Genomic DNA, 15,177 nt, shown 5'->3' with positions numbered 1-15,177 from the left:
ATAAAGTATCCTTTATCAGTGTGACCATCTTTGTGGTTAATAAGGGGAGCTTGGCGATCACTGATCAACATCTCTCTCTCTCTCTGTCCTCACAAACATACATATCAATTGACAGTGGAAGCGAAGCAGGAGACCTGACAGGTGGGGGACCTTATAGGTGGGAGACCTGACAGGTGGGGGAGCTGACAGGTGGGGGACCTTATAGGTGGGGACCTGACAGGTGGGAGCTGACAGGTGGGGGAGCTGACGGTGGGGGGACCTGACAGGTGGGGGACCTTATAGGTGGGAGACCTGACAGGTGGGGGAGCTGACAGGTGGGGGACCTTATAGGTGGGAGACCTGACAGGTGGGGGACCTTATAGGTGGGAGACCTGACAGGTGGGGGAGCTGACAGGTGGGGACCTGACAGGTGGGGGAGCTGACAGGTGGGGGAGCTGACAGGTGGGGACCTTATAGGTGGGAGACTGACAGGTGGGGGACTGCAGGTGGGGACCTGACAGGTGGGGACCTGACAGGTGGGGCTGACAGGTGGGGACTGACAGGTGGGGACCTTATGGGTGGGAGACTGACAGGTGGGGGCTGAGAGGTGGGGCTGACAGGTGGGGAGCTGACAGGTGGGGGACCTTATAGGTGGGAGACCTGACAGGTGGGGGGACCTTGCCTGGGTGGGGAGACCCCAGCAGGTGGGGACCTTATGGGTGGGAGACCTGACAGGTGGGGGACCTTATAGGTGGGAGACCTGACAGGTGGGGAGCTGACAGGTGGGGGGCTGACAGGTGGGGAGCTGACAGGTGGGAGGCTGACAGGTGGGGGCACAGACAGGTGGGGACCTGACAGGTGGGAGTGACAGGTGGGGGAGCTGACAGGTGGGGACCTGACAGGTGGGGACTGACAGGTGGGGACCTGACAGGTGGGGGAGCTGACAGGTGGGGACCTGACAGGTGGGGAGCTGACAGGTGGGGGCTGACAGGTGGGGACCTGACAGGTGGGGGCTGACAGGTGGGGACTGACAGGTGGGGAGCTGACAGGTGGGGACCTGACAGGTGGGGAGCTGACAGGTGGGGGAGCTGACAGATGGGGGAGCTGACAGGTGGGGGAGCTGACAGGTGGGGAGCTGACAGGTGGGAGCTGACAGGTGGGGGAGCTGACAGGTGGGGACCTGACAGGTGGGGACCCTGACAGGTGGGGGAGCTGACAGGTGGGGACCTGACAGGTGGGGGAGCTGACAGGTGGGGGAGCTGACAGATGGGGAGCTGACGGGTGGGGGAGCTGACAGGTGGGGGCTGACAGGTGGGGGGAGCTGACAGGTGGGGACCTGACAGGTGGGGAGCTGACAGGTGGGGACCTGACAGGTGGGGACCTGACAGGTGGGGACACGACAGGTGGGGGAGCTGACAGGTGGGGGCTGACAGGTGGGGGACCTGACGGGTGGGGGAGCTGACAGGTGGGGGAGCTGACAGATGGGGGGGCTGACAGGTGGGGGACCCGACGGGTGGGGACTGACAGGTGGGGACCTGACAGGTGGGGGAGCTGACAGGTGGGGACCTGATAGGTGGGGACCCTGACAGGTGGGGGAGCTGACAGGTGGGGAGCTGACAGTGGGACCTGACAGGTGGGGGGCTGACAGGTGGAGGGGAGCTGACAGATGGGGGAGCTGACAGGTGGGGGACCTGACAGGTGGGGACCTGATAGGTGGGACCTGACAGGTGGGGCTGACAGGTGGGGGAGCTGACAGGTGGGGACCCTGACAGGTGGGGACCCTGACAGGTGGGGGCGGCAGGTGGGGGAGCTGACAGGTGGGGACCCTGACCAGGTGGGGACCTGACAGTGGGGGAGCTGACAGGTGGGGACCCTGACAGGTGGGGCTGACAGGTGGGAGCTGACAGATGGGGGAGCTGACAGGTGGGGGAGCTGACAGGTGGGGAGCTGACCGGTGGGGAGCTGACAGGTGGGGGGCTGACAGGTGGGGACCTGACAGGTGGGGACCTGACAGGTGGGGAGCTGACAGGTGGGGACCTGACAGGTGGGGGGGCTGACAGGTGGGGGAGCTGACAGATGGGGGAGCTGACAGGTGGGGGCTGACAGGTGGGGGAGCTGACAGGTGGGGGAGCTGACAGGTGGGGACCTGACAGGTGGGGGAGCTGACAGGTGGGGACCTGACAGGTGGGGGACCTTATAGGTGGGAGACCTGACAGGTGGGGGACCTTATAGGTGGGAGACCTGACAGGTGGGGACATATGGGTGGGGGCCTGACAGGTGGGGAACTGACAGGTGGGAGAGCTGACAGGTGGGGGAGCTGACAGGTGGGGAGGCTGACAGGTGGGGAGCTGACGGGTGGGGACCTGACAGGTGGGGGAGCGGCAGGTGGGGGAGCTGACAGGTGGGACCTGACAGGGTGGGGCTGACAGGTGGGGACCTGACAGGTGGGGGCTGACAGGTGGGGACCTGACAGGTGGGGGCTGACAGGTGGGGGCTGACAGGTGGGGACCTGACGGGTGGGGGAGCCTGACAGGTGGGGACCTGACAGGTGGGGCTGACAGGTGGGGACCTGACGGGTGGGGGAGCTGACAGGTGGGGAGCTGACAGATGGGGGCGGCAGGTGGGGGGCTGACAGGTGGGGGGCTGGGGGACAGGTGGGGGGCTGACAGGTGGGGGAGCCTGACAGGTGGGGAGCTGACGGTGGGGACCTGACAGGTGGGGACCTGACAGGTGGGGAGCTGACAGATGGGGACCTGACAGGTGGGAGCAGCGGTGGGGGCTGACAGATGGGGCTGACAGGTAGGGACCTGACAGGTGGGGGGCTGACAGGTGGGGACCTGACTGACCTGACAGGTGGGGACCTGACAGGTGGGGACCTGACGGGTGGGGGAGCTGACAGGTGGGGACCTGACAGGTGGGGACCTGACAGGTGGGGACCCCCGGGGCCAGGTGGGGAGCTGACAGGTGGGGGAGGTGGGGACTGGTGGGGACCTGACAGGTGGGGACTGACGGTGGGGGACAGCTGACAGGTGGGGGAGCTGACAGGTGGAGAGGATGGGGGAGCTGACAGGTGGGGGGACCTGACGGGTGGGGACCCTGATAAGGTGGGGACTGACAGGTGGGGAGCTGACAGGTGGGGGAGCTGACAGGTGGGGACCTGACAGGTGGGACCTGACAGGTGGGGGAGCTGACAGGTGGGGACCTGACAGGTGGGGGAGCTGGACAGGTGGGGGAGCTGACAGATGGGGAGCTGACAGGTGGGGGAGCTGACAGGTGGGGGAGCTGGGGGGAGCTGACAGGGTGGGGAGCTGACAGGTGGGGACCTGACAGGTGGGGGAGCTGACAGGTGGGGACCTGACAGGTGGGGACCTGACAGGTGGGGGAGCTGACAGGTGGGGGAGCTGACAGGTGGGGACCTGACAGGTGGGGGAGCTGACAGGTGGGGGAGCTGACAGATGGGGGAGCTGACAGGTGGGGGACCTGACAGGTGGGGACCTGACCTGACAGGTGGGGAGCTGACAGGTGGGGGAGCTGACAGGTGGGGATGGGTGGGGGAGCTGACAGGTGGGGACCAGGTGGGGACTGACAGGTGGGGACCTGACAGGTGGGGACCTGACAGGTGGGGGAGCTGACAGGTGGGGGGACTGACAGGTGGGGGAGCTGACAGGTGGGGGAGCTGACAGGTGGGGAGCTGACAGATGGGGGAGCTGACAGGTGGGGGACCCTGACAGGGTGGGGGAGCTGACAGGTGGGGACCTGACAGGGTGGGGGAGCTGACAGGTGGGGAGCTGACAGATGGGGGGAGCTGACAGGTGGGAGACCTGACAGGTGGGGGAGCTGACTGACCTGACAGGTGGGGGAGCTGACAGGTGGGGACCTGACAGTGGGGACCTGACAGATGGGGGAGCTGACAGGTGGGGACCTGACAGGTGGGGGAGCTGACAGGTGGGGGGGACCAGATGGGGGAGCTGACAGGTGGGGACCTGACAGGTGGGGACCTGATAGGTGGGGACCTGACAGGTGGGGGAGCTGACAGCTGACAGGTGGGACCTGACAGGTGGGGACCTGACCTGACCCGACAGGTGGGGACCTGATAGATGGGGGGAGCTGACAGGTGGGGACCTGACAGGTGGGGGGAGCTGATAGGTGGGGACCAGGTGGGGACCTGAGGTGGGGACCTGACAGGTGGGGAGCTGGACAGGTGGGGACCTGACAGGTGGGGACCCGACAGGTGGGGAGCTGACAGGTGGGGACCTGACAGGTGGGGACCTGGGGACCCTGACAGGTGGGGACCCTGACAGGTGGGGACCTGACAGGTGGGGGAGCTGACAGGTGGGGACCTGAGCTGACAGGTGGGGACCTGACCTGACAGGTGGGAGCTGACAGGGTGGGGGAGCTGACAGGTGGGGACCTGACAGGTGGGGGAGCCAGGTGACAGGTGGGGACCTGACAGGTGGGGACCTGACAGGTGGGGACCTGACAGCCTGACAGGTGGGGGAGCTGACCCTGACAGGTGGGGACCTGACAGGTGGGGACCTGACAGGTGGGGGAGCTGACAGGTGGGGACCTGACAGGTGGGGGAGCTGACAGGTGGGGGAGCTGACAGATGGGGGAGCTGACAGGTGGGGGACCTGACAGGTGGGGACCTGATAGGTGGGGACCTGACAGGTGGGGGAGCTGACAGGTGGGGGAGCTGACAGGTGGGGACCTGACAGGTGGGGGCCTGACAGGTGGGGGGGAGCTGACAGGTGGGGACCTGACAGGTGGGGACCTGACAGATGGGGGAGCTGACAGGTGGGGGAGCTGACAGGTGGGGGAGCTGACAGGTGGGGACCTGACAGGTGGGGGAGCGACCAGGTGGGGACCTGACAGGTGGGGACCTGACAGATGGGGACCTGACAGGTGGGGGAGCTGACAGGTGGGAGACCTGACAGGTGGGAGACCTGACAGGTGGGGACCTGACAGGTGGGGACCTGACAGGTGGGGGAGCTGACAGATGGGGGAGCTGACAGGTGGGGGAGCTGACAGGTGGGGACCTGACAGGTGGGGACCTGACAGATGGGGGAGCCGACAGGTGGGGGAGCTGACAGGTGGGGGAGCTGACCCAGGTGGGGACCTGACAGGTGGGGAGCTGACAGGTGGGGACCTGACAGGTGGGGACCTGACAGGTGGGGACCTGACAGGTGGGGGACCTGACAGATGGGGACCTGACCGGTGGGGGAGCTGACAGGTGGAGGGAGACCTGACAGGTGGGAGACCTGACAGGTGGGGACCTGACAGGTGGGGACCTGACAGGTGGGGGACCTGACAGATGGGGACCTGACAGGTGGGAGACCTGACAGGTGGGGACCTGACAGGTGGGGACCTGACAGGTGGGGGAGCTGACAGGTGGGGGAGCTGACAGGTGGGGACCTGACAGATGGGGACCTGACAGGTGGGGGAGCTGACAGGTGGGGGAGCTGACAGGTGGGGACCTGACAGGTGGGGGAGCTGACAGGTGGGAGACCTGACAGGTGGGGACCTGACAGATGGGGACCTGACAGGTGGGGGAGCTGACAGGTGGGGGGAGCTGACAGGTGGGGACCTGACAGGTGGGGGAGCTGACAGGTGGGGGAGCTGACAGGTGGGGGAGCTGACAGGTGGGGGGACTGACAGGTGGGGGAGCTGACAGGTGGGGAGCTGACAGGTGGGGACCTGACAGGTGGGGACCTGACAGATGGGGACCTGACAGGTGGGGGAGCTGACAGGTGGGGGAGCTGACAGGTGGGAGACCTGACAGGTGGGGACCTGACAGATGGGGACCTGACAGGTGGGGGAGCTGACAGGTGGGGGAGCTGACAGATGGGGACCTGACAGGTGGGGGAGCTGACAGGTGGGGGAGCTGACAGGTGGGGACCTGACAGGTGGGGGAGCTGACAGGTGGGGGAGCTGACAGATGGGGACCTGACAGGTGGGGGAGCTGACAGGTGGGGACCTGACAGGTGGGGGAGCTGACAGGTGGGGGAGCTGACAGGTGGGGGAGCTGACAGGTGGGGACCTGACAGGTGGGGACCTGACAGGTGGGGGAGCTGACAGGTGGGGGAGCTGACAGGTGGGGGAGCTGACAGGTGGGGACCTGACAGGTGGGGGAGCTGACAGGTGGGGACCTGACAGGTGGGGGAGCTGACAGGTGGGGGGAGCTGACGGGTGGGGAGCTGGACAGGTGGGGGAGCTACAGGTGGGGGAGCTGACAGATGGGGACCTGACAGGTGGGGGAGCTGACAGGTGGGGACCTGACAGGTGGGGGAGCTGGACAGGTGGGGGAGCTGACAGGTGGGGGGAGCTGACAGGTGGGGGGACCTGACAGGTGGGGGACCTGACAGGTGGGGGAGCTGACAGGTGGGGGAGCTGACAGGTGGGGACCTGACAGGTGGGGGAGCTGACAGGTGGGGGACCTGACAGGTGGGGGAGCTGACAGGTGGGGGACCTGACAGGTGGGGGAGCTGACAGGTGGGGGAGCTGACAGGTGGGGACCTGACAGGTGGGGGAGCTGACAGGTGGGGGAGCTGACAGGTGGGGGAGCTGACAGGTGGGGGAGCTGACAGGTGGGGGAGCTGACAGGTGGGAGCTGACAGTGGGGACCTGACAGGTGGGGAGCTGACAGGTGGGGGAGCTGACAGGTGGGGGACCTGACAGGTGGGGGAGCTGACAGGTGGGGACCTGACAGGTGGGGGAGCTGACAGGTGGGGGAGCGACAGGGTGGGGGAGCTGACAGGTGGGGACCTGACAGGTGGGGGACCTGACAGGTGGGGAGCTGACAGATGGGGACCTGACAGGTGGGGAGCTGACAGGTGGGGACCTGACAGGTGGGGGAGCTGACAGGTGGGGGAGCTGACAGGTGGGGGAGCTGACAGGTGGGGGGGGAGCTGACAGGTGGGGGAGCTGACAGGTGGGGACCTGACAGGTGGGGGAGCTGACAGGTGGGGACCTGACAGGTGGGGGAGCTGACAGATGGGGGACCTGACAGGTGGGGGAGCTGACAGGTGGGGGTGTTTACAGGTGGGGACCTGACAGGTGGGGGAGCTGACAGGTGGGGGGAGCTGACAGGTGGGGGTGACGACAGATGGGGAGCTGACAGGTGGGGGAGCTGACAGGTGGGGGTGTTTACAGGTGGGGACCTGACAGGTGGGGGTGTTTGCATTGGCTGTTTTCTGAGAACGGTCAGAGGGCTGACAGCTTTAAAGAGAGACTCAGTCAGAAACAGTTGGATCAATATCAGACTACATTAGGCCCTGCTGGGCACATTCTAGGACATCTCTGTGTTTATCTTCTGATCTCTAGCTAAAAAGGTTGTCAATTGGTCTGTCTGCTCTCTAGTCCACAGGGCCATCCATCCATCTCAGCTTAAAGAAGGAGGGGGGAATAGAGGCAGAGAAGGAGAGGGGGGAAGAGAGGTAGAGAAGGAGGGGGAAGAGGGTAGAGAGGAGGGGGAAGAGAGGCAGAGGAAGGGAGGTAGGGAGGGAGAAGGAGGGGGGAAGAGAGGTAGAGAAGGAGAGGGGGAAGAGAGGTAGAGAAGGAATAGAAAGTATGACGGAAGAGAGGCAGTGCATGAAACCTGCTCAGTTCATATGAAAGACTCTGTCTAATCTGTTCTGTAGTTCCTACCAAATACACCTGCTCTGTCTAATCCATCCTGCTTCATACATTTAAATTAGATTGAATGATTAGAAGATTGGCCGATTAGATTGTTTCCTAAACATGTCTACATGTAACAGCTATCTGTAATATCCCCTCTCTCTGTCTGGTCACTGAGGGCCTTTGCTTTGAGCAAGCAGACAGAGCAGATCTCGGGGAAATGTTGGGGAGCTTAGCCCTCACTGTCAGGGAGAATATATCAACCTGTGCTTTCCTAAGCAGCTAACCTCCCCTCCCCTCCCCTCCGCCTCTCCTCTCCTCCCTCCCTCCCCTCCCCCCTCCCTCTCTCCTCCTCCGTCCCCACCTCTCCCCTCTCCTCCTCTCCCTCTCCCTCCCCTCCTCCCCTCCTCTCTCCTCCCCTCCGCTCTCCCCCACCACTCCCTCCCTCCTCTCCCTCTCCTCTCCTCCTCCCCTCCTCCTCTCCCTCCCCCCCTCTCTTCTCCTCTCCTCTCCTATCTCCCGTCCTCTCCTCCCGTCCTCTCCTCTCCCGTCCTGTCCTGTTCTCTCCCCCTCCCCTCCTCTCCTTTCCTCTTTGAAGCCCAGTGTCCTGGAGAGATATCAGTGCAGAATATTAAATAAGCAGAACACCATCACTCATTAAGAGTGGAACATTTGATGTAACAAACCCTCCTTTGTATACAGCAGCTAACCAATCAGAGTTTGAGAGAGGGGGAGGGGGATAGAGGGGAGAGAGAGAAAGACGGAAGATTGAGAGGGGAGAGGGAGGAGGAGAAAGAAGGAAGAGTGTTACAGGAAATAACCACCTCCTCTTCCTCATAACCACCTCCTCTCTTCCTCATAAACACCTCCTCTCTTCCTCATAAACACCTCCTCTCTTCCTCATAACCACCTCCTCTCTTCCTCATAACCACCTCCTGTCTTCCTCAAACACCTCCTCTTCCTCATAAACACCTCCTCTCTTCCTCATAACCACCTCCTGTCTTCCTCATAACCACCTCCTGTCTTCCTCAAACACCTCCTCTTCCTCATAAACACCTCCTCCTCATAACCACCTCCTTATAACCACCCTCTCTTCCTCATAACCACCTCCTCTTCCTCATAACCACCTCCTCTCTTCCTCATAACCACCTCCTCTTTCCTCATAAACACCTCCTCTCTTCCTCATAACCACCTCCTCCTCTCTTCCCCTCATAAACACCTCCTTCTTCATAACTAATCTCTCTCTCTTCCTCATAACCACCCTCTCTTCCTCATAATCACCTCCTCTTCCTCATAACCACCTCCTCATAACCACCCTCTCTTCCTCATAACCACCTCCTCTCTTCCTCATAACCACCTCCTCTCTTCCTCATAACCACCTCCTCTCTTCCTCATAACCACCTCCTGTCTTGCTCATAACCACCTCCTGTCTTCCTCATAACCACCTCCTCTCTTCCTCATAACCACCTCCTCTCTTCCTCATAACCACCTCCTCTCTTCCTCATAAACACCTCCTCATAACCACCTCCTCTCTTCCTCATAACCACCTACTCTCTTCCTCATAACCACCTCCTCTCTTCCTCATAACCACCTCCTCTCTTCCTCATAAACATCCTCTCTTCCTCATAACCACCTCCTCTCTTCCTCATAAACACCTCCTCTCTTCTTCATAACCACCTCCCTCATAACCACCTCCTCTCTTCCTCATAACCACCTCCTCTCTTCCTCATAACCACCTCCTCTTCCTCATAACCACCTCCTCTCTTCCTCATAACCACCTCCTCTCGTACTCATAAACACCTCCTCTCTGCCTCATAACCACCTCTGCATAACCACCCTCTCTTCCTCATAAACACCTCCTCTCCTCCTCATAAACAACTCCTCTCTGCCTCATAACCACCTCCTGTCTTCCTCATAACCACCTCATAACCACCTCCTCTCTTCCTCATAACCACCTCCGCATAACCACCCTCTTCCTCATAAACACCTCCTCTCTTCCTCATAACCACCTCCTCTCTTCCTCATAAACACCTCCTCTCTTCCTCATAACCACCTCCTCTCTCTCCTCATAAACACCTCCTCTCTTCCTCATAACCACCTCTGCATAACCACCCTCTCTTCCTCATAACCACCTCCTCTCTTCCTCATAACCACCTCCTCTCTTCCTCATAAACACATCCTCTCTTCCTCATAACCACCTCCTCTCTTCCTCATAAACACCTCCTCTCTTCATAACCACCTCCCGCATAACCACCTCCTCTCTTCCTCATAACCACCTCCGCATAACCACCCTCTCTTCCTCATAAACACCTCCTCTCTTCCTCATAAACACCTCCTCTCTTCCTCATAAACACCTCCTCTCTTCCTCATAAACATCTCCTCTCTTCCTCATAACCACCTCCCTTCTTCCTCATAACCACCTCCTCTCTTCCTCATAACCACCTCCTCTCGTACTCATAAACACCTCCTCTCTGCCTCATAACCACCTCCGCATAACCACCTCCTCTCTTCCTCATAAACACCTCCTCTCTTCCTCATAACCACCTCCTGTCTTCCTCATAACCACCTCCTGTCTTCCTCATAACCACCTCCTCTCTTCCTCATAACCACCTCCTCTCTTCCTCATAACCACCTCTTCTCTTCCTCATAACCACCTCCTCATAACCACCTCCTCTCTTCCTCATAAACACCTCCTCTCTTCCTCATAAACACCTCCTCTCTTCCTCATAACCACCCTCTCTTCCTCATAACCACCTCCTCATAACCACCTCCTCATAAACACCTCCTCTCTTCCTCATAACCACCTCCTCTCTTCCTCATAAACACAGAACAAGTGCCATTTGCGACACAGACCAAATCACATGTTTTTGTAATATAATTTCCCATTTGTGAAACAGACAGCGAGCACTTAGTGGGCTCCCTTCCATTTGGATAATGACACAGGAGGAGGAGGAGAGGATAATGACAGGAGGAGGAGGAGAGGATAATGACACAGGCGGAGGAGGAGAGGATAATGACAGGAGGAGGAGGAGATGATAATGACAGGAGGAGGAGGAGAGGATAATGACAGGAGGAGGAGGATAGATAATGACAGGAGGAGGAGGAGATGATAATGACAGGAGGAGGAGGAGAGGATAATGACAGGAGGAGGAGGAGGAGGAGAGGATAATGACACATGAGGAGGAGGAGAGGATAATGACAGGAGGAGGAGGAGATGATAATGACCGGAGGAGGAGGAGAGGATAATGACATGATGAGGAGGAGAGGATAATGAGAGGAGGAGGAGGAGATGATAATGACAGGAGGAGGAGGAGAGGATAATGACAGGAGGAGGAGGAGATGATAATGACAGGAGGAGGAGGAGAGGATAATGACAGGAGGAGGAGAAGAGGAGGATGACAGGAGGAGGAGAGGATAATGACAGGAGGAGGAGGAGAGGATAATGACATGAGGAGGAGGAGAGGATAATGACATGATGAGGAGGAGAGGATAATGACAGGAGGAGGAGGAGAGGATAATGACACATGAGGAGGAGGAGATGATAATGACAGGAGGAGGAGGAGAGGATAATGACAGGAGGAGGAGGAGAGGATAATGACAGGAGGAGGAGGAGAGGATAATGACAGGAGGAGGAGGAGAGGATAATGACACAGGAGGAGGAGGAGGAGAGGATAATGACATGAGGAGGATGAGAGGATAATGACAGGAGGAGGAGGAGAGGATAATGACAGGATGATGAGGAGAGGATAATGACACAGGAGGAGGGGGAGAGGATAATGACAGGAGGAGGAGGAGAGGATAATGACATGAGGAGGAGAGGATAATGACAGGAGGAGGAGGAGAGGATAATGACATGAGGAGGAGGAGAGGATAATGACAGGAGGAGGAGGAGGATAATGACAGGAGGAGGCGGAGAGGATAATGACAGGAGGAGGCGGAGAGGATAATGGCAGGAGGAGGAGGAGAGGATAATGACAGGAGGAGGAGGAGAGGATAATGACATGAGGAGGAGGAGAGGATAATGACATGAGGAGGAGGAGAGGATAATGACATGAGGAGGAGGATAGGATAATGACAGGAGGAGGAGGAGAGGATAATGACACAGGAGGAGGAGAGGATAATGACAGGAGGAGGAGGATAGGATAATGACAGGAGGAGGAGGAGAGGATAATGACAGGAGGAGGAGGAGAGGATAATGACAGGAGGAGGAGGAGAGGATAATGACACACTGCAGGAGAGATCAGACCTGTCAGACGCATTACCAACAGATCATATTTGACCTTGATTAAAATCACAGCATTTGCTCTTTTTATTTATTTTTGATATAAATGGAAGTATTTTAAAATAATGATTTTGATTGCGTGTCTGTTTCTTACCAGGGTTAAATGTCTGTCTGTACTCATTCTGTTTCTTACCAGGGTTAAATGTCTGTCTGTACTCATTCTGTTTCTCACCAGGGTTAAATGTCTGTCTGTACTCATTCTGTTTCTTACCAGGGTTAAATGTCTGTCTGTACTCATTCTGTTTCCTACCAGGGTTAAATGTCTGTCTGTACTCATTCTGTTTCTCACCAGGGTTAAATGTCTGTCTGTACTCATTCTGTTTCTTACCAGGGTTAAATGTCTGTCTGTACTCATTCTGTTTCTCACCAGGGTTAAATGTCTGTCTGTACTCATTGGGTCATTCAGGAAAACACATTAACTACTGCACATGTACATTTGACAAAAGACTGTGAAAATCCCCCAAATAATATTTCATATGGAATCACTATCGACTATTAGGTTACTGTGTAACAGCAGATACGAGTCTCTCAGAAAGGACGGAACAAATACCTCCAGGTTGCTCCCTCTTGACTCTAAATGAGCCGTCAATGCAAGACAGACAGACAGACAGACAGACAGACAGACAGACAGACAGACAGACAGACAGACAGACAGACAGACTACAAAAATAATGATGTTAAAGTTGTATGGTGCCAAGTTATTAGTGGAATGACAGACAAAATGAACAACAGTATTCAGCAGTGTGTGATGCTCATCCATCATTCAGACCCAGAGTACATTTCCCAAATCTTTAATCCAACTAAAATAAGGATTTGAAACTGGAAAATCTCCTTAACCTGCCACAGAGAAAGAGACTGACATCTAGGATGTGTTCCCAATGGCACCCTATATCCTCTGTCGTGCACTACTATTGACCAGGGCCATATAATGTAGTGCACTACTATTGACCAGGACCATATAATGTAGTACACTACTATTGACCAGGGCCATATAATGTAGTGCACTACTATTGACCAGGACCATATAATGTAGTGCACTACTATTGACCAGGGCCATATAATGTAGTGCACTACTATTGACCAGGACCATATAATGTAGTACACTACTATTGACCAGGACCATATAATGTAGTGCACTACTATTGACCAGGACCATATAATGTAGTACACTACTATTGACCAGGGCCATATAATGTAGTACACTACTATTGACCAGGGCCATATAATGTAGTACACTACTATTGACCAGGGCCATATAATGTAGTGCACTACTATTGACCAGGGCCATATAATGTAGTACACTACTATTGACCAGGGCCATATAATGTAGTACACTACTATTGAGCAGGGCCATATAATGTAGTACACTACTATTGACCAGAGCCATATAATGTAGTGCACTACTATTGACCAGGGCCATATAATGTAGTACACTACTATTGACCAGGGCCATATAATGTAGTGCACTACTATTGACCAGAGCCATATAATGTAGTGCACTACTATTGACCAGGGCCATATAATGCAGTGCACTACTATTGACCAGGACCATATAATGTAGTACACTACTATTGACCAGGGCCATATAATGTAGTGCACTACTATTGACCAGGGCCATATAATGTAGTGCACTACTATTGACCAGAGCCATATAATGTAGTACACTACTATTGACCAGGGCCATATAATGTAGTGCACTACTATTGACCAGAGCCATATAATGTAGTACACTACTATTGACCCGGGGCCATATAATGTAGTACACTACTATTGACCAGGGCCATATAATGTAGTACACTACTATTGAGCAGGGCCATATAATGTAGTGCACTACTATTGACCAGGGCCATATAATGTAGTACACTACTATTGACCAGAGCCATATAATGTAGTTGCTACTATTGACCAGGGCAATATAATGTAGTGCACTACTATTGACCAGAGCCATATAATGTAGTGCACTACTATTGACCAGGGCCATATAATGTAGTGCACTACTATTGACCAGAGCCATATAATGTAGTGCACTACTATTGACCAGGGCCATATAATGTAGTGCACTACTATTGACCAGAGCCATATAATGTAGTGCACTACTATTGCCCAGGGCCATATAATGTAGTGCACTACTATTGACCAGGGCCATATAATGTAGTGCACTACTATTGACCAGAGCCATATAATGTAGTACACTACTATTGACCAGGGCCATATAATGTAGTGCACTACTATTGACCAGGGCCATATAATGTAGTGCACTACTATTGACCAGGGCCATATAATGTAGTGCACTACTATTGACCACAGCCATATAATGTAGTGCACTACTATTGACCACAGCCATATAATGTAGTACACTACTATTGACCAGAGCCATATAATGTAGTGCACTACTATTGACCAGGGCCATATAATGTAGTACACTACTATTGACCAGGGCCATATAATGTAGTACACTACTATTGACCAGGGCCATATAATGTAGTGCACTACTATTGACCAGGTCCATATAATGTAGTGCACTACTATTGACCACAGCCATATAATGTAGTGCACTTCTATTGACCAGGGCCATATAATGTAGTGCACTACTATTGACCACAGCGATATAATGTAGTGCACTACTATTGACCAGGGCCATATAATGTAGTGCACTACTATTGACCACAGCCATATAATGTAGTGCACTACTATTGACCAGGGCCATATAATGTAGTGCACTACTATTGACCACAGCGATATAATGTAGTGCACTACTATTGACCAGGGCCATATAATGTAGTGCACTACTATTGACCACAGCCATATAATGTAGTACACTACTATTGACCAGGGCCATATAATGTAGTGCACTACTATTGACCACAGCCATATAATGTAGTGCACTACTATTGACCAGGGCCATATAATGTAGTGCACTACTATTGACCACAGCCATATAATGTAGTGCACTACTATTGACCAGGGCCCATAAGGACCAAATGTGCTAGTAGGTTGCCATTTGGGATGGAAAACCGAGATAATAGAGTTGAGGGAGCTCATTGATATTATATATACATATATAAACTACCATCAGGGGCCTCGGGATCAGCCAAAGCCACAAACAAGCACCTGGATCTAGAGGCAATTCACAGAGAATTATCTACCAACGTGGATGACAGGGAGGAGTGGAGAACAGGCACCATTTTACTCATGGAAAACAGTGTTGAAAAGACCATACTATGCATTCATTTCAAAACTACTAACAACCTGTGTGGTTGTTAATTTGATAAAGCTCACATCTGTTCTCCGCTATTCAGAAA

General features: G+C 55.6%; 1 protein-coding gene across 1 annotated transcript; it reads right to left on the bottom strand.

Moving 5' to 3' along the window:
* Positions 1–101: 101 nt before the first annotated feature.
* On the bottom strand, positions 102–7,169 carry LOC135534458 (proline-rich protein 36-like; the record flags this gene model as incomplete). The annotated part of the gene is made up of 15 exons (XM_064961446.1): positions 102–259; positions 345–592; positions 640–830; positions 925–1,067; positions 1,197–1,360; positions 1,411–2,001; positions 2,100–3,166; positions 3,480–3,767; positions 3,862–4,425; positions 4,646–4,750; positions 4,850–5,344; positions 6,085–6,190; positions 6,514–6,647; positions 6,700–6,849; positions 7,016–7,169. Coding segments are annotated over 15 exons (4,558 nt in total), but the record flags the coding sequence as incomplete, so codon positions are not given.
* Between the last annotated feature and the right edge of the window lie 8,008 nt (positions 7,170–15,177).

The sequence above is a fragment of the Oncorhynchus masou genome, unplaced genomic scaffold, assembly GCF_036934945.1.
Source record: "Oncorhynchus masou masou isolate Uvic2021 unplaced genomic scaffold, UVic_Omas_1.1 unplaced_scaffold_3433, whole genome shotgun sequence".
Classification (NCBI taxonomy): domain Eukaryota; kingdom Metazoa; phylum Chordata; class Actinopteri; order Salmoniformes; family Salmonidae; genus Oncorhynchus; species Oncorhynchus masou.
Note: the sequence above shows the minus strand (reverse complement) of the source record. Positions and strands in the feature narration are given on the sequence as shown.